Source organism: Strix aluco, chromosome 4 (genome assembly GCF_031877795.1).
Source record: "Strix aluco isolate bStrAlu1 chromosome 4, bStrAlu1.hap1, whole genome shotgun sequence".
In the NCBI taxonomy this organism is placed as follows: domain Eukaryota; kingdom Metazoa; phylum Chordata; class Aves; order Strigiformes; family Strigidae; genus Strix; species Strix aluco.
The window spans coordinates 130,757,710-130,778,027 of NC_133934.1; the positions used below are offsets into that span (position 1 = coordinate 130,757,710).

A 20,318-nucleotide genomic window follows, 5' to 3' on the forward strand; every position below is an offset into this window, starting at 1 on the left:
ATCTGAGGAGATTGCACATTTGGTTGACAAGATAACGGTGTCGATAATGACATTATGTTTAGATCGATGTAAGTAACAACTGAATGTTACATAACATTTCAATTAAACTATCCAAGCATTTTAAGAACACAACGGATATTAAATGGATTAAGGACTGATTCGCTGCCAAACCACTAAACCTTACTGAAACAGAAGGAGGTGATGCTCTTGCCTGCCCGATACACTTCTAAGAGGCGCAGCGCAGATCATCCCTGCCCTATAATGTTCTGCTTTTTTTAAGTAGCCCCAAGTAAAGCAACCCAAAACTAATCAAACCTGCAGGACAAGATTGTAAGCAGGTAAAAGGATAATTCAGATCACAACTGGACCAGAGGTAGAGCAGGTACAAGCAAATCATTTCTGGTTTTGTATGGCCAAACACGGAGCTGGATGTTTAGGAGGGTAAGGGGTAACAGAACCGTATCACGTCGTCCAAAGGACCTCAAGGAGCTCAAGAATGAAGCTCCTGAAATGGAAATGGTGGTATGCAATCTCTTGCTTGCACACCTCAGGAACCAGGAGGCGGCAAATGTGATGCCATTTTTTAATGGTCAGGAAGGAAGCTAACAGGTTGCTAACCTTATCTCCATACTGAATAAATCAGTAGAAGCTGTAACAGATAACATAAGTACTGGATGAGCCTTCTTCAGAAATGTCAATATTCTTTTTGAAAAAAAAAAAAATCAGACCTTACAAATCCATTAGATGTCTTTGAAGAGACCAACGAGCAAAAACATGGAGATGCTCTCACGCATACTATCTTCCCAGCTTTCTGAAAGGCTTTCAAAAAGTCCCTGCCAAAATCCCCAAGTCTTTAAAAAAAAAAAAATCTTTAAAGAGAGAGCAAAACAGGGAAGTTTCTTGCGTGGATAAGTAATTGGGTACAACACAGAAAACAGGAGGAGGGAGGAGTTGTTACACTGAAGAACTTCAATAGGCTACTGTATATACCCATGATTGTGTTCTAACTCGGGGAGGCGAAGATTGAAAAACGTCTAGCAGAACTGCTGTGTGCCAGGAGAACAGTCCAGAAGACAAATTTAGCATCTAGGACAAACTTCAGTAACCTAATTTCATGCTTACATGGAGTTATATAAGTTTTCTAGTTCAACTTAGTCATGAGTCTCATTAATACTGATGGAGTGAAAGGACAGAATTACAGTTATCACATTTTAGCCCAAATGTATACAACTTGTAGAACCTTAAATCACCTGATCAGCTCTTCTACAACTTAGTAAGCTCCAGCGTGTACCAGCGACTCAGTAAATAGGTCACACAGGAGTAGAAAAACAGGCATCTCTCTTGTATTATTGTACCAAATCAATACCCTTGCCTGGAATTACTGATTCAGTTTAAAAAGCAATAGGTATTTTAATATAGAAAAAGGAAAAAGTAAACCTAAGATATTAAAATTTTCAATGTTAATATATAAATATATGTATAAATAGATGATGGTTTCTAGCATTTAAATTTAAGGCATCTACTACCAAAATTAAAATTAACCTCTCTCTCCTCATAAGCTGCTTTGGATGTACATTTTCTGACGAGATTCAGATGTCGGCCAAAACCCCGGTGATTTTGCTATTTAAAAATGAAAAGGTAATTCTGTAAACAGATACAATATAGGTTTTAACAATTATAACTTCTTGAATTGAAAGCTGGATTGAAACAGAGGTAAAAGCAGCATGGACAACTGGCGTTTAAGTCTTTTCTGACACACACCAGAACCTATTCCCAGAACAGCTTTAGGGAAGAAAGGCTTCTGGATTTTCAGCTTTCACACTGAGTGCTAAACCCCACAGAGCCAACACTGCCAATGCAGTCACATTTCTGAAATTCTAATCCCTTTTATGAGTAACAATGATCATTAAACTGTTCACACGTAATGTTTACACAGAAGTATCCAAAACAACTCTTTCCTGGCTAAGGCAGCTTCCTCCTTCATTCAACTTTGAACTTACTGGTACGGAATTTAATTCACCAACTTTTTAGATCTTGCTCACTGGCTAATTCTTTAGGAATTTTTGTAACTTTATGACTAACTTTTACATCTATTACCAAAACCAATATTTTACTGCTGTAAAAATGATCACTTTTCCAAACTGTTTACAAATAGGTTAAACAATTTTGATGCTTATGTGATTTCAGTGCTGACCTCCCCACCATCGGAGCACAGGCCATTATTTATATCTTTCAGGAACCTGTTAATGAACAGAATAATCAATCCCTCTTATTCCATGATTTCTTAGTTTCCAGAAAAGACTCTAGAGGAAGGAACACTGTCAAAAACTTTTTTTTGGAAGTTCAAGTAGAGTATACCAGATGACCCTTAAAAATCTATTTAGTTGATTCACAAAAGAAACCCAAGGGACACAGAAACCACAATTTCCTTCTACAAAAGCTGCGATATTTCTCTTCCTAACGGTATCACGTTGTTGATGTACCTACTAATTCTATTGCTTTTTTTGCTTTCAGGCAGCTTGCCTGGAATTAATCAGAAATTCTCTCTCATGCAGCCACCCAACACTCTTCTTCACAACCCAAGTCAGAGTCTGACACCTTCTACTCCCACGACACCCAGGCTGGCAATTCCTGAAGAGCCACCATCTGGTCCTGCTTAGTAGCAATCGGCTACTAGTCATTTATCTGCTTGTATTCTTTTGCTGATAACTCTAATTTGAGAGAGCATCTGTCTATACAGCAAACACAGCTACACAATAAAAACACTTAAAAGATCCCTAAGAAGATTTGTTAGCAAAATCTGGGGCATGTACCCTAGCAATTGTTGGAACAGGGATCATTAAGGAAGCTACAGAGGCAAGAGTGAATGTTCAAGTGTCAGAAAATACATTAATCTATGGTTTAGTCACTGCTTATTTTATAAAACTTCCTGGACAGAAGTGATAGCTAGTTAGTAGTGGAGGTGTGTGACCTGGTAACTGCAGATTGTTCTGTTATCTGACACCACAGGCAGGTTAAAGCTGACATGTAGTGTCTGACTGCCTCAGCCTGGCACGTCCCTGTGCCCAGTATCACAGAAATACACGGGGGGACAGGGGGAGCCACCACGCTCAGGGAGACACACAGCACTGACCGGGGCACCAGTACGTAATTTCCATGAAAATATGGAGAGCAAAACATTGCTGAATCCCAGTGACCATCATTATTTCCTACGCCCACTGCATTTTCATGCCAATACTAAAAATACAAGCAGCAACAGGTCTATCCAAGCAGATAGCAGGACTGTTGCATCTAAAAGCAGTTTTTCAACTGCAGTAGCAGTTCAGTGTTCTGAATAAATGTGATTATATTGCACTAAACTTTGTCACCTGTGTGGTGCTATAATATTGAAAACAATTTAAAAATATTACCCCCTCTCAAAACATAAATAGTATCTTCAAAGACATTTGGTGTATAGTAGCTCCTGCAAGAGTTCCAAGACTGTACAAATGCCAGTTTGCACTTGGCACAGTTAGTGTCAAAGTTTTGCCAGATCAGTCTTCTGTAAGAGCTTAAGGAACAACCGGCCAATTATTCACATACGTAAATATTTTGGCAGTTTGTGAGAAACAGCACACAGCTATTTTAAATCCAGAAACCTAAATGCAAAATTACTGTACACGCACACACCCCCCCAAACAAATAAAATAACACTGGAACAAACGCAAAAGTCACCAGTAGCCAGACTCTGCTACCCTCTCGCCAGTGGGGAGGGAGATACCAATAGCACCCACAAAAGGCAGGCAGCTCTACCGTGGTGTTACAGCTCCCACGCCACGGAACACACCTGAAGCTCCTCTTGTCTGTAGATTGAAGTTGGTAACCCCATATCACACACTGGATATTTTATTTGCTTTCCAAAAGATGTTATATTATGGTGCATTTTCCAGAAAACTGGGATCACTTCACTTGGGTGGAAAGAACATTTCTGGCTGGTATCATCGCCCTCTACAGCTACCTGAAAGGAGGGTGCAGAGAGCTGGGGATGAGCCTCTTTAACCAAGTAATAAGCGATAGGACAAGAGGGAATGGCCTCAAGCTGCGCCAGGGAAGGTTTAGACTAGATGTCAGGAAGTATTTCTTTGCAGAAGGGGTTGTTGGGCGTTGGAATGGGCTGCCCAGGGAGGTGGTGGAGTCCCCATCCCTGGAGGTGTTTAAGAGTAGAGTCAACATAGCGCTGAGAGATATGGTGTAGTTGGGAACTGGCAGTGTTAGGTTAATGGTTGGACTGGAGGATCTTCAAGCTCCTTTCCAACCTAGTTGATTCTGTGATTCTGTATGTCTGAACCTGCGGCAGGAGGGCTGCGGGAGGGTTCCGTGGGGCACGCTCCAGGAGCAGTCACCCCTCAACATGGCAGATACTGTCTCAAATTAACCCAGCTAAGCCCTTCCCGGTGCCACACAATCTGCTCAATCCCCTTGTCCCTTGCCCACGGCTGACACCCCAAAAGCCTTTGCCTAATCACTCTTACTTCTCTGTTCTCGCTGAGAGCACAAAACCCCTCAGGATCATTAAAACCAGAAAGCACCTGCAATTAAAGGTCTGAACAATCTAACCCGGGTCTCAATTAGTGTTCGGACTCAAATCAATTGGCAACAAGATCAGAAGAATCAATATGGCACAAAGAAACTATTTTAATTGGAGAAGTGGGATTTTTGGCCTTGTAGGTTCTCTCTAAGAACAAACCAGACACCCTTGCACCTTCACGCTGGGAAGCGTGCTCCCCTTGGGCTTTTCTGGAATAAAGAACAAGCTGGGCCACCTCTGCACAGCTTTCTTTTGAGAATCCCAGGACGGGGTATTGGCTTTGATTATCTGTTCTCTGCTGCTTAAGCCAGATCCAGTGCCCAAACAAGAAACAGCGTCCCACAGCTCAAGCCAGCAGCTCCACAGATGCATTAGGCCGCACACCATAAACACTGTAATTAAATGTCATTTGCTGTCTTAAATGATTTGTTACTGGCTGGGGAAGCAGCCTTGCCACATCTCAGATAAGGATTTTAACCAGAGACAATGAGGGTCTAAAACAAAAATAAAAGTATTTCATTGTCCTTATTTGAATAATTTTTAACTTTGCATTTGGTATCTCCAGGGAAAAAAGTCACAGTTGTCTGGAAACACTCTGTTTTCCCCCCAGAACATCCCTGATTTAAAAACTTCTAAATCATGGAAAGCCTTTTCAGGATCTCTGGAATTTCAGGGTATCCTGGGAACATCTTCCCTGCTGTCATGCATTTCATCCGATCAATCCTTCAAGGCAACCCAAGACAGATGATAAGCGACAGATGATTTTAGTGGCAGCTGTTCCAGGTTCATCTTCTAAACCCTGTCTCCCCAGGTGTTTGGTATCGGAGATTACTTGAGTGAAAAAGAGAAGCAATCCTCCTAATGGGAGTCTTTGGGTTTGCTTTTGTCTTTCTAGGGAGACTAATTAATCTGACTGTAACTTCCCACTGCCAATTTGAAGTGGGAAACAGATACCCATAGTCATCCTCCCACATTTGACAATTAAAAAGTCATTAAGAATTGCCTACCTTCCAGAAAAAAAATGCACTTGCACTTCAATATTTTCTGTTACTTATCCTCAGAAACTTGGACAAATATCATTTCAATTAAAATGATTACTTTGTCCTGACCTTGTTTCCAAACAATACAGTTTAATTTTCAAAAATGCTTAAAAGCTATTGAATTATTTTGCATAAGGACAACTTGATTTGTTACCATGTTACACAAAAAATCCCCGCTCGTGGCTTGTAGAAAATCCAACCCCATCTGCCCCATTCTCGTTGCTGTAGTAATAAAGCCACACAGGCATTAAAGGCTTTTCTGCAGTGGATGTGCCTGTCGCAGGGTTCGTAGCTGGGATTTCTTTTGCTTTTTTATTTTCTTTTGATTGTGCCAACTTCTTCTCTAAGTTTTTAAGAGCATATAAATACAATGTAAAAAAATCTTTTTTCCAAGCATTTTCACTTCATCTATTTAAAAATATCTAAGCCTTTTAATTGACTTTTTTTAATCTGTTATGCACAACACAACTGCACAGGAGGTTTCTTGGAATCACTGAATGAGTACAAGGAAAGGAAAGTTACACATCAGTGAGTTCCCAAGCTTTCTTCTGTAACAGAAAAGCAAACACTCATAAAGAACACACAGATACCTCCTGAGCTGGCTCGTATTAGGTTACTACTAATATCTGAATGAGATCCTTCCCAAGAAATAAGTAGTCTCATCAGAAACTTCCAGATCATTTGGCTATTCATAGGAAAATCATGCTTTGTCTGTTCTTATATTTTTTCCCTCAGTAAGAAAATAATCACTAGAACTATGGTTTGAAGTTCAATATCTTAGTTATTTGAGGAAATAGTTTGACTCGTATTTGTCTTAAATCTCTCTGCTATGAAGAACTGTAAATTAACATCAGACAAATTAGCAGTGGTACATTTGGCAATAGAATAGTTATAAGAGGAACTTGGATGCACAGTACATACATGCAAAAACCTCTGAATCACTGCTAAAACAATTATTGTTTCCATCCACTTGTTTTCATCTAAGACTAACGTTTTAGATAGATTTTTACAGTCTTAATTTCTGCTAAAGGTCATTTCCCAGAGGCTGGAGTCATACACCTTTATGCTATCCCACTGTTTAATAATAACGCTTCCTACAATTTCACGACACACCTCAACACTACAGTAAAGCAAAGCTTCTGAAGGTTTAAACTTGCTCTGGAAACAATCTTCACCAAGAATGTCAGAAGCAGCCCGTAAACACCACGCTTGCACGGGGACCAGCCCAGCCCGTCCGTGTGCTGTACACTGGGTGTGTGTAACATGCCGGGGACACGTTAATCCAGGCTCAGCTCCTGTCCTGAGCTGTCGGTGCCCTGGGCAAGCACAACCGCTTCCCTTGCCCTACTGATGGCACTGGGGAGCCGTGGCCTTTGCTGCCCCAAGGGCACCACTGCTCTCATTGCCCTGTCATGAGGTTTCTGCCATCCTGTTGAGGGACCTCTGGACATGCAGGGAGCATGTCACCTGCCAACTTGCTGAAGGTGCAGACAGTCAGGGTCAGCAATAAAAATGTCTCGGGGCCTTTCAGAGAAGTCAAGGAGAACTTAAGAAAATATTAATACAATTTACATGTAAGGTCAGTGCTGACAAAATAAGACCCATTGCGTCTTTGCTTTTGTGAAACAGTTATGGTGAAGTTTTGATGTCCCTGAACCTTGACAATTTGGTTTAGATATAAGAGAGAGGCCAAGAACCACTGAAGTTTAAAAACTGGGTGTCAGTGCCGATTACAGTTCTGCCTTACCAGCCTTGTCAGACATGGGCAGAGTTCCCGTTCCATGGGCAGAGTTACTTCTAGCACTCTCTTTTTCCCTAGAAGAATTCAAGAGGGTGGAGTGATGTGTCATGTTGTAACCTCTCACGTTCAGTGGAGTCATTAGAAGGTGTTTTCAGCATGCCAGTGACATCCAGTTACGATTTCTCCTCTAACTGGTGAGAAAGTTCAGTGTCTCCACCTATGACTAGTTAAGACAGATCAGAGAAAGCTGGCTGGAAATCAATCCAGATGAGGCCTGAAACTTTGAGCTGGGAGGCAGCTGAATGAGACAACAGGCAGTCCCAGTCTTCCAACTGTGAGAGCAATACCTACAATACATCATGATTAAGCTGACATTTAGCTGTTAAATTAGAAATAGTGCAAGTTTATCACTTGTTATCAATTAATAGCTGTATCCCTTCTTTTCTGATGCAGATCTTCCAGCATTTTCCACGACTCTGTCTGCAGGCTCTGCAGCATTACAACGTGCTGTACGCAGGGCTGCTCCCTGCACCGGGGAGAGCTCGTGAGCTACGATGGCACATGTCAGCACGACTCCACAGAAAATGCAGCACCACGCACCCTGCCTACGCTGGACGGCCATCACCAGAGCTAAGCAGAACGGAAAGTGATGATCACAGTGTAAAAAGCCACAGTTTTGGGTCCCGCCTGTTAAGGGACATCCCCTCTGTTGGTAGGTGAGCGGGGCTGTCTCACTCCTGTGAGGGACAGCAGCCAGACCTATCTCTGTAAAAGTTCTGTAAAACTCTGCTTTGCTTACAATTCTTGGCACTCACTTTGGCAGAGTTGGGGGAAGACAGAAGACTTGCTTGGTGACTAACAAATTTGTGCTGTAAATTATTTTAAGGGTGCCAGACGTTGGTTTGAAGGCACCTGGGAACATGAACAGACTTCTGGTATCGATACACTTTTACAAAAGGAACTTAAATCACCTGTACTTCATGCGCTGGATTTGGTGGTGGGGAGGGAAGTCCTCAGTTAGAAGAGCAATTCTAAAATTTTTAACCATTTCTTTGCCTCTCGAATTCCTTGGGCTCTCTACACCTGAACTCTCCCCAGAGTCCTCTCTGGCAGTATGTTCTTGACCCTAGCTTGGGAACACAGGCTCTGGAAGAAGTCAAGAAGCCACTGTTCTGTGACAAAGTGGAGAAACTCATCTTAGCTCTGAAAGTCTACTAACAACCTTCCATTAACACACCTTCCTAGCCAGGAGTACAGCTACAATGTCTCTATTCTCCTCATTGATTAGTCTAGTCATTCAGGAAACTGGCAACTTAGCAACAGATTCTGATGACCTAGAAAACTTCAACACACTAAAAGCAGTATGTGTGGAACCCAGAAAAGCTAAACTGGAGGAGAAAAGTGTGGTGAACAACTGATGTCTGCAGTACTGTCAACAGATCCACCACTGCACACATTTTCTTGTATGTGCCTTTCCTTACAAAGGCATATCTGCTATCCATAACTGGTAGTAAACAAAATTCTCCTCTCCCATATGGTTTTCATCCATGTTTGTTTGACTGCCCTCCTCTTATCCTTTAATTCTCAGGAGCTATTAGGTTTTTTATTAAAGCTTTCACAGAAAACAAACCAAAAAGCCTCAAAACACAACCACCTTAAAACACGAAATGCATTCCCGCATCATTTTTATGGGATGCATTTGAGGTACATATGTGATACAAAATTATTGCCAACAGTTCTAATACCATTCTTGGTGACTTTGCTCCTTGACATATATAGCTCTCATATTTAATGTCTTTTTGTAAAAAAACCAGTACTTGGATCCATTAAAAAAAGAATGATTTATGGGTGGTTTGTTTTTATTTTTTTCTGTGCAGGGAAACACTAGTTTAAGCAACTTCTGTGGAAAAGGTTAAAATTACAGAACACCAGTGGGAGACATTTTGAAACAAAATTAAACACACATTATTCATTTCACGATGCCTAACAGCCCCATGCAAACAGCCCCACTTTCTGTTTCAGCTGACCAGACAGAACTAGAGCACATATTATTTTTAAATAGCCTAACTGTGCATTAAATACTTGTGCATGTTTACAGGCAGCCAAACGTAACCACCTTACCTGTTCATCTCTCATCAGGTCTATCATTTCCATAAGGCTGATAAAATGGTAGCAACGATCCGAGTGATCAACCATGGCTGTAGGAAAAGGACGATTCTGCCAAATTCTCCATTCAGACAAGGAAAGTTCATGAGTGGCCTCCTCCTCACGCTTCTGCAGTTCAAAATTAAGATAGGCAAGGAGATTTTAATCAAGAAATTGTTTAGCCAAACTAATGTCTATTTCTCTGCCAGGGACCATAAATACTGTGAATGCAGAAAAGTATCTAAACACTGTCACAAATGTTTAGTCTGGTTTAAATAAAAACGATTCCATGCTTTGTGTTGTCATGGCTTTCCATAGAAGACAGGTTGTTTTAAGTGGTGAAATGACAAAAGCTCCAAAGCTTTTCTCTGAATCAGAAAAGAGAACTTGAGCTTTTCTTTCAGTAACACTTTTACAGTTCTATAACCAAGGGAATTAAAAAGCGTGGATATAAAACCATCATGAATACAGCATCCTGCATGGAATTCTTAGAAACAGGAACAGAACTCAACGGATACTGTGAGACTTCTTAATGTATTTTTAATTTACAGACCTAACCTCAAAGACCCATTACAAACATCTAACTCCTACATTCTTAACCTCAAAAACCTACATATAAATCTCAAAATTTCATTTTTAACATCGACCTCCTTCAAGGAAGGAGTAACCTTTGTTACTTAGGGTATCCTTTAGGCCTCATGTCAAAGGAAATATTACGTTTAGGTTAAACTCACTGATACTTCTTCCAGGTTTTCTAAGGTTTCAAACCGACTTTGAGGCAGCACCGGTTCCTTTATTCCATCACTTTCCTTAATTCTGTAAAGTCTGTCCCATATTTCAAATTCCTCAGGTGACAGAGACCAATTCTCCTGACAGTGTATTTGCTTTTGGCCTGTGGGGGGAAAAACAATAACAGGAAAATGTTATCTACTTTAAGAAAAAGCATACACAGAATAAAAAGAACTTTGTATGACACCGGTCAAAAGAAAAAATACCTTCTCTGTGCCAGAAGCAAAACCAGACATAGAGAATCTGATGCAGAAACAAGTACCAAATTAGTTGTATGCGTTATAATTATGGAGTAATCTATCTATTAAACAATTGTTTTGGGGGAAGGCATCATATAAACAAAGACAGACATAGACAGACAGACAGATATAAATAGAGATATATCTATATCAAATACCTATAGGCCCTGAAGACAGTATAGCAAACAGGGAAAGCATATGGCTTGCATTTCTAAATGTGTGTCTTGGAGACCTTGGGGAACAAACTACATATAAGTAAAAGTGTTGGGTTTTTTTTTTACAGTTACTCCTTAAATACTGAAAAGCAACATTAATTTGTTATGACAAAAATATCTGTTAGTCATTTTTTGACTCAATCTCCTCTATTAAGGACATGCAGATGAATGAGAGGACAGAAACAAAAGTACTATGGAAATTCCTCAGGAGCAGGGAAAGAACTAAAGTACTAATCAGGAGTTATTACAGCTGAATAGAATACTACAAATACTGAAAATTATTAAATGCTTCATTTTTACATAAACCCACAGTTCAGAGATTACTAAAACACACTGTGTGGGTGAAAGAGTTCTCAAAACTAGAAGTAAATTAAGAAAAGGAGCCAAAGACATTTCCAAAATACATTGACTAGATTAGCAGAATATATAATGAATAATAACATATGTGCCAGTATAGTTCAATTTATAGCTTAGATCATGGGTAATATCAGACCAAAGGTAAGGACAGACCCACTTAAGGAATATAAAATCTCACGAGACACACATATCTCATTAATGTCATACAAATAAGCTCTAGCTTTTTACAGTGTTTTGTAGAAACCTAAGCTGTATACTACTGAGTAATTGCAGAGTATCAGGAGCTCTTCAGCTCTTACAGAAGAAAATCCCCATCCTAATCGAGACTGATGAGGCTGTTTGGATACAGAGCTGAGAACCACCATGCCCCGCTGAATTTAGTAATTAGCAACAGCCCTTCCCCTTCATGCGAAGTAGCACAGGCTCATTTTAAGGGTAATTATCTTTAAGAACATTTAATGAGTTACAAATGCAACATACTACCAAAGACAAACACATCATTAAAATCATCAATGTTACTTTCCACGTTTTTCTCCAGAAACAAAATATTTTCCTTTCCCTTCAACAGGGAGGAGAGCAAGAAATATCCTGGAGGGGTGGAAGTAGGTGGATTTAGCCTGTAGCCAGCAGGGAATTTGTCAGTTCTCAGAGCAAAAACCTCTGTTTAAGGGCAAGGAAGAAGGAACTGGAAGCACCACACCGACCAGGACAGTACAGCCAGCCACGACACCTCCAATCCGTTGTCATAAGCTGTCCCTCTTCTCACTACAAAGACAGCTGCTAGTGCAAAAGAAACTTCAACGGCCCGAAACTTCTGCTGGTTTACCTAAGAAATTATGCACTACCGACACAGAATAATGCTTCCTTTACTAGATGGGTGTGGATGTGGGAGATGGAAGTGGGCAGGGAAGGAGGACAGGTAAAGCAATGAGCACAACGTGGTGCTGAGGTCACTTTTGGCCAGTACAGTGGATATTGGTGTTCCCACACACAGCCCACGTGGCCGGTTTAGGGCAGGCGTGACTAGAGAAGAAGATGCGATTGGTATTTTGGAGAAGTCACATCATGGGCTGAAAGAAATAATTCAAAATAGGCGTAGCTGAAACAAGTTTTAAAAACCCCACCACCTTATTAGGCAAGTTTTGTGTAGCTGTCATCATGAAAACAATGAAAGGTGTAACCCAAGAAAGGCAAATAGGAGATGAACTCAGAAAATTTATCAGCCATCCAAAGGCCTTGCCACAACTACATTAAAAGGCAACTGGAAAGGCATAAAAGAACCACAAAGGTCTAAAGACTAAAGAAGGTGTTGGTATATTTTAGAAAAAGAAGTAAAAGAAGATTGCATTGTTAAGATAAAAACAGCAATTAAAGAAATAACGTGAAATTGTAAAATCAGACAAAAAACAAAGCTACAGGCAACTCAAAATTGATGCAATCTGAAAAGGGGGGAGTAATTGTGAAGAACGAGAAGAATTAACAAAATGAGATGTCATCGAGACAAATGCAATGCAAAAAGAAAAAAGAAATAGATTATCGATAGCTTAAAACGACATTCAGCTACCAGGAACAGGAGGGTATGGGAAGAGCATCTTCTAATGCACGCTAGCTGCTTCTTGCCGTGCCCCTTGCGGTTTCATACCTCTCCCAGAGCGGGGAGACTGGCAGACAACTTGCAAAGATAATAACATTAGAGATAATTATCCAGATCTTTCAGCACTTTCACCTTTTCAATTATCTTATGGGATAGTTATTCTCATTTTATAAAGTAAAAAAAAGATGAGCATAAATACACGAGCTCTCTCCAGAGATTTGTTAGGAGATTTTTCCTCCAATGAGTCCAAGTCATTTTAAGTGCAAAACTATTCTTAAATGCTTTTTGATTTTACTGCACTTACTAATATGCTACTCAATTTTAGCAAACTATTTTAAAAACCAAACAAACAAAAAAAAAATAAAACCACAAAACTGAGGGAGAGAAAAGATCTCAAATTAGAAGAAACAATATAAGAGCACTGCCGAGTAATGGGATTTTTGCTCCTGTTGCTGTAATTTTGAAGAAAAGCTCATACAACTGAAGAACACATTTGGTTAGTGATGGGGCAAGGCAAGAATACTGTATCCTGGTACCGACAAACAGATAAAATTTATGAAAGAAGTTTTCAAGTGGAAGGATAGTGTAAAATTAATAGAAATTGAATCAAACTAAGAAGAACAGGAAATATCTGACTAGAAAGGAAGAATGCTCAAGATGACTATGATACTTCTACCCACGATACTTCAGATTCTGTGCACGTGTATCCTTCCAAGGACAAACCCGAAGATCAATGGAACCTCAAGAACAAATGAAAAGTTGAAAGCACAAACGAGAACATACACAGCTTATTCATCACTGCTGGCTTTTTCAATTTCCTAATGCGGAAGGGGGCATTGACATAAGGAAAGGAGAAAACGCAAAAAATAAAGACCTTTCTTTCTCTTCTTTTTCAGGTTTATCTTGAGTATCATTAAAATCAGAAACAGCCACTTGCTTCACAGAGTAATGAGGGGACTTCAGCACAAAGCCAGTGCTCAATAATCTGCACTCCCGTAACACTTGTTTGCAATATGGGCAGTCAATTGTGTTCATCTTCAGCGACCGACAGGCCTCCACGCACACTGTGCTTCGATTGTGGCAGCTGCTAACCTATTTCACACAAAAGGAACCTGGTAATTACAGCCTTTGAAGTGCTGGTCCCTCAGCAGGAAATGTCTTCAGCATATTATCTTCTCCATGCACTCCCTGCCTCTCATTTCTGTTTTCTAGGACAGACTTACAAACGTTCTAAAATGATTATTTTAATTCCATGTTTTGCTCTGCTTATTTTCGTGCAAGTTGTGTCTGTTTATCCCATCCCTGGTGTTCCTCTCGGGCCACCCTCGGGCTGTGCACAAACCCCAGAAGTGTCCCTTAGCGAAGGCTCCCGAGGCAGAACAGGAAATGTCGCCCTTGGGAGCATCATCAGCCATGCCAGCAGCACGTCACTGACAGAGAGCCTGGGCTGAGGATGGCAAGTACAAATGGATTTGTCAACCCTCATTCTTCTCCTTTACATTTCTACCCTGCAACATGGGGGATGCTTAGGAGGCCAAAGGGAAAGCCAATTTTTTTTCTGCCTGATTTTGTAGCTTGCTTCCCCCTGCTGTGTTCGGCCTTTGGTTTGCCCTGCCTGGTGTTTGGGAAGAGGTCAGGTGTAGGTTTTGATAATAAGAATTTTTGTGATCAGAAGCATTTAAAAACCACTAAATCTAAAGTCGAACTACTCGTATACTGAAACAGAAAGTTTCCCAAGGCTTTTAGGAGTTTCTTCTTTCAAGAAGTCGCTACTGGTCTTTACAGAAAGCACCTAACCAAAGAGATCAAGCATGATGATTTCCAAGTATTTACAAGACTTAACTCATTCTTCCTATCTTATAATTTTGTTCAGCTTACTGAGAATTTCAGTGCCATGTAACTGCATCAGCTAATGAGCCATTTCTCTCCTTAGATTAGTTTTCCTCCAAGGGTGTGTGCAATTCATAAATATCCTACTCCTGATTCCTCCTTTTCCTCCCCTCAAAATCCTTTAGTTTTCAAGCATTTCTGTTTTATTGCCATTTATAAAGATATAAGACATACTCTTCTTGTATTTAAAAACCCCATTAAACCTAACTGCTAAAGCTCAAAACCAGATTTGGTATCGGACTGTCACTGAACATTTAAGTGACAATTATGCCACCTGACATAGGTATATCATTAACATTTGCCTCTTCTGTTTGTGGCTGGAGTTTCTGACTGTCAGTCACTGACTCCACAAGAAGCTCTATGGAGAAAGATGAAACAAATGTCTGATCTGAAGCACAGATATTTAAGGACAGACCAGTGATCTGCGGATGTTAAAGGATGAGGAATCAAAGCAGCAGTCAGCACAGTATCCCTGCAGAAAGGCTACAGCTGACAGAAATTACACCTTTGCTAGAGACCCAAAACTCGTGTGAGCACACAGTTTTGATATGCTGTAATCTAACAACATGAGATAGCAGCTTATGCAGTGCTTAGAGAAACACCATAATCCTCTTACCGGTGACACAGGAAAAGAGAGCAGATTTGCGCTGGAGGGAACCAGATCTTCTCTCTTTGGAAAGCATTCTTGAATTGCTTGGTTCATATTTTTCAGCAGTAATAAACATTTTATGCAACTTTGGATTTATGCCTTCTGGAATCATACGTGGGCTATGCTGGTAGAAACGAAGCGTTTTGTTTCCTGAAATAGCTTTGTGGATGCTCCTTTTGTTACACTGGCTTTGATTGTAAGTCTGTAAAGAGAAGACAAATCATATGTTGTTGGATTGGTTTTTAGGACTTGATCAAAAGTAAAAAGACACCTGAGTATCTGTGGGGTTTCTCATTATTTTGTGTTCCATCATCAAGATGTTGGGGGTTTTTTTTCTTTTTTTTTCCCCCTAAATACAACTAAAACAAAATATGATGCCCTGAGAGCCAACCATATTCCCTCTTCTGTGACTATCATCAGTTAGGTCAACCTAACTGCTTGCTCAAGTTCTCCAACTGCAAGATCAAGACTGGCAGTATGCTCCACACTATGGTAACCAAAGCAGGGAGGGGGAAACATTCAAAGCCAATGTAACAAAAAGCAAGGAGGTACCAAAGAACAGTGATTGTTCTTCAGTTACAAACAACACAAAACACTGTACAGCTTTTCACACTCTGTAAATAGATCAGAAGCAGGCACAGCACTGGAGAGAAAAAGAAACCCAGCCCTTGCCTGGGGGCATTTACAATCTGCAATGGATTCGGGGATGATGTAAATTAGATTACATCAAAACAAAGAAAGGAGGTCAAGCAAAAAAGAGGCATAAGATTATTTGTTAATGTCATACATGCTCCAAGTCCTTTTAATTACATTCCACTTTTCTTGTGCAACAGAGAAACCAAGACAAAGATGAAACAACTAAGGAAAGAAACCGGTCGTCCCCCCCCAAAACTCCCCCTCCTCCAAGTACTTCTTGCCCTAATCCTCTTCTCCGAGTGCCTGCAACAGGTCAGGGATGGGGCCGGCATGCCCGGCGAGGCAGGCTAAGCGCTCGCAGTCTGGCAGCTAGGCCTTTAGAGAGATGATCTTTGGAAGCCAGGACTGGGGCAGACAGACACAGAAAGATTCTCTCTGAATAAAACTGGAAGAGGTTAACAGCTAGCTCTAATAAATTCAGGCATTCCACTAAACATCTGCATCCTAGAATAGGCAAAAAAGTCTCTTTATGGAAACAAAAATTGTATTACCAAATTAATTGCTTAACAGAACTGTTACTTTGCTGTTACTCAGAACGTTTCCTTCTCCTCTGTGCCACAGAGTGTCAGCTTGGCCTGACAGGAGCCCAAGAAGCTGTGAGCTCCCCTGTGCCCTTCTCTGTACGGGGTCAAATCCACAGCTATCGGCTCCCTTCCAGGCCAATGCACATGCAGCTGAGCTGTCACAAGAGGTTAGAAAACCCAGATCAAAACACCGCGCATCTCGGCACACGGCCGAGCCAGAAAGGTGGAAGATTGGTAAAGCGAACGCCCAGGGAACCCAGGGCAGCAGCAGGGTGCAGGCGCATGCCCGGCGCAGGGACAGCTCCGTGGCCGGGAAAGGGCCGAGCAAGGCCACAAACACTTCTGTCACAGAAATTCCTGTCCAACCCCAAACTTCCAGACCTCTGCATAACGATTTTTCCCAATAAAATTTCTTCAGAAGCTGTATAACTGACTTGAAGTGGTTTGATTTTAAATAAACTCCAAGCAAACAAATTCCCACAAATTAACATGAGACCATTAATTACTTAGCTGCAAGTTATGTGATGGGGAAGAATCTGTACATTAACAGATCTGGAAGGAGACTCAATCAAAAACAAGCAAAGCCAATATTGTTCAGCAATTAAAGTTATTTCATGATGTCAAAACAAAAAAATATATATATAAAATTACTATCCTACCTGAGGGGAAGGTTCTGCCTCAAAGATTTCTAAGAAAATCTGAAGAACCCAGTAATCCAACTGCTTAACTTCAAGGAATTTAAGGGATCATTTTAATATCCCATTACAGAGTGGAGCTTTCAGTAGTAAACAGTCTTCATGTGCAGCATGGAAAAATACCTATTTACAAATACCATTCACTTTTATAATTAACTCACATCCCTTCAAAGCAGCTTTTTTTCCACAGGCAGGATTCTTGGGACGCTCATTTAGAATTAAATCCCTGCTACCTACAAATTTAAACCAGAGGCACAACATTGACTGGAATAAATGAAATAACAGCAAAACTCTAAAATTTTGGGTTTACAATGAGCTTACCCAGATCTCAGACTTCCCTGTCATGAAACCTGACTCAACTCAAAACCAACCTCTCAAGTAAACAAAACCAACAAAGAACAGCATCAGTGTTCAGCCAGACCAGTGACGTGCACCCGAAAAATGGCTCATGTCTCAATGGGGTGTGCAGGATGAAACTGTAGATGCGGGTTGCTATCACTCCGCAGCCCACCTCACCCACGAGTGACGCCAATGGGGACGGCCTTGCCTCCTGCCACCTAAACCCAGGGGCCTGGAGCAGCCCTCGCAGTGGGGTGGCTGCGGGACGAAGCGGGGCAGGGCGCTGGTTCTGCTCCCACACAACTCACAACTCTTCCACGGGTACACTAGTTTCCCAAGGGGCAGCCTGCACTCAGAGACAATTAATTATACTCTGAGTGGAGCGCTAAGGTTCAGGAATTTAGCAAAAGTAGATTTCCACTTAAGCTGATCCCTTCAGACCTCAGACGCGAGCCTGCCACCGCTAAGCACTTGTCTGAAAGCGCCGTGTCGTCAGCAGTGCCGAGAGTCGCTTCCAGTCCTCCGGCCCTCAGAGCCCCATCCCTCTTCCTTCCACACGTTGTTCTGTATCCTTAGCAAAACCCCTGTATTTTCCCAGTTCCAGTTTATCATTTACAAAATAAGTGTTACTGAGAACAAAGGCTTGAAGCCCTTCACACTGAGACAGCATATATATTTGTAGACTATCGTGGGCTGTTACACTTTCCAGCAGGAACAGTTTAGATGCTGCCGGGGCGCTCAGGATTGCTGATTTTTAACACACAGTGTACAACCTCCTGGAACAGACTAAACAAGTCACTTTGTCCTCCCAGCAAGAAGAAAGTTCCACGCTCACCCGTTCCTCCCGCCCTTCGGCGAGGATGACCACGATCCGGCCCTGCCGCCTGCGCCCCGTTCGGCCCATCCTCTGCACAAGGCGAATTGGACTTTTCTGGGCGTCGAAGCAGATGATGAGATCAACTTCCCCAATGTCTAAGCCTTCCTCCCCGACGCAGGTAGAGACCAGAGTGTTATAGCCACCTTCACGAAAGCGTTTCACCACCTGAATAAACAAAGTTAGGTGTAACAGGTTAGCCAGAGGGACCTTATACAGCCTTTGCAGTTCTAGGTTCAGACAGAAGTTGAAAAAATTAATTTGTATTTTAAAACTACAAAACTTAGTCTTTCTGAATTTCTCAACTATTACCTTATGATCAAATACCATGCACTAATGTTATCAACACTGACATATCAACCCTTCAATTCTAAAATAAAGGGGTGAGGGGGGAAATAATAAAAATCACACCTTATTCGGACTCCAACCATGGCATTCTTCAAAAATTGATCTTCCCAACTTTAAATAGTTTTGTTGTTTGTTTGGGTTTTTTTTAAAAAAACTTTGTTAGATCAACATTTAAGGATATATCTTATGTTTTCTAACTACCAGGAAAAAAAACCCCTAAGCAAGTATTTGAGTATTTCCACAGATTTTCAAATATGTAAAAGTTAGAAGTTGTCAATATAATGGAAATATATAAAATATTTCTACTTATACATTCTGTTCAGTGAGTGTAATTTTGGACACTTTGAAAGCAATTGAATTACATAGGAATTTACTGCTGGCACTTTAAAGCTCAGTCACTGCCATGCAACCTGTATCAGTACTCACGTTGTTATTTACACAACTGATACTCTTTATCACTGTTTCCTAATACAAGTCATATCTTGTCTTTACCTCAAGTTGTTCCTTTTGTGTGAAGCCTTTCGTGCTCTTTCCTGCGGAGTGGCCAACAAACGTCATTACTCTAACAACTGGACTGAGCCGGGAAAGCATTTCTGCAATTTCTTGCACACTGTCTCGAAACGACGAGAAGACCATCACTCTGGTATCTGCAGCATCCACAGATGTGCTTCCAGTCGTGACTTGATCTGCTCAATTTTAAAAAGCCAGAAAAGCACTTTTATTGCCAATAAAAAAGTAAGGAGAGGTCCATCCCACAAGCTACACACTCACAGCTCTCATCTCACTTAGTGGGAAGATTTTGTCCAAGTATACTCCATTTTGACTTTTTCAAAGAAATTTCCTTTAAAAGAAATTTAATGTATTATTTTTATTAATTTATTTATTAATTTATACAAATTATAAAATATCGATTAATAATAATAATTTATTAATTAATTTTTTAAAATCTAAGTAAATAAATGAAAAAAACCCAAGCAGTAGAGAAAACTGACAATTAGACCAACCTCCCAGAAAATGCTCTGAGATACACCTGCTCAAACAATTCCTCTTTGACGTCAAAGCAATATTCTAATTTTGGAGAATTTACACCAACCATGGTGAGAATGTCTCATATCTGAGGTACCATCAAAGCTCAGGTTTGATGGCAAGTCTCTTGAAATAAAGTTTCAGATGCTTTTTTCCAAAGAGGCTACAATGTGACTTCTAAATCTGCTACTTAAATACCCAGTCAGATGAGGTTGGCAATATATAGTGGTAAAAACCTGTTACCATTGGTCTAGGATACAGCACGGTGGAGTAAGAGATGTGTATCAGCTTTCTATGATCTACCACAGAAAGTCATCTCCAGTTCCACAGCTTAGGATCCTTACAACAGCAGAAATGTGAAAAATTAATACCATAATCTGTTGCTTCTAAATGATCTGTCGTCATAACTGATTATATCTCTTGTTTTAGTACCAAAGATAACTTTTCAAAGAAAAGGGAAAAATAATTCCATTGCTACACGGTTTCTTAGCAAGGTGCCTTTGACCAAAACCACATTTCTTACATTATACCATCACACATTTTTCCAGTTACTCAACTTTTTTTTTTTCCCTTCTTTTTTTTTTCTTTTT

At 40.7% G+C, this 20,318-nt stretch overlaps 1 protein-coding gene across 8 annotated transcripts in view; it reads right to left on the reverse strand.

Moving 5' to 3' along the window:
• Positions 1–20,318, reverse strand: part of FANCM (FA complementation group M) — a 72,027-nt gene that overhangs the window by 18,056 nt on the left and 33,653 nt on the right. For 7 of the 8 annotated variants that reach the window (XR_012622885.1, XR_012622886.1, XM_074821201.1 and 4 more), the window contains 5 exons: positions 19,195–19,391; positions 18,316–18,522; positions 15,194–15,428; positions 10,228–10,385; positions 9,470–9,622 (listed from right to left, as the gene is read on the reverse strand). Coding sequence is in view for 6 of the 8 variants with exons in the window: in XM_074821201.1 (XP_074677302.1) it covers positions 9,470–9,622; positions 10,228–10,385; positions 15,194–15,428; positions 18,316–18,522; positions 19,195–19,391 (950 nt within the window). In the remaining 2 variants the exon portion in view is untranslated. The remainder of the gene's footprint in view (positions 1–9,469; positions 9,623–10,227; positions 10,386–15,193; positions 15,429–18,315; positions 18,523–19,194; positions 19,392–20,318) is intronic. The other variant, XM_074821202.1, reaches the window with a different exon arrangement.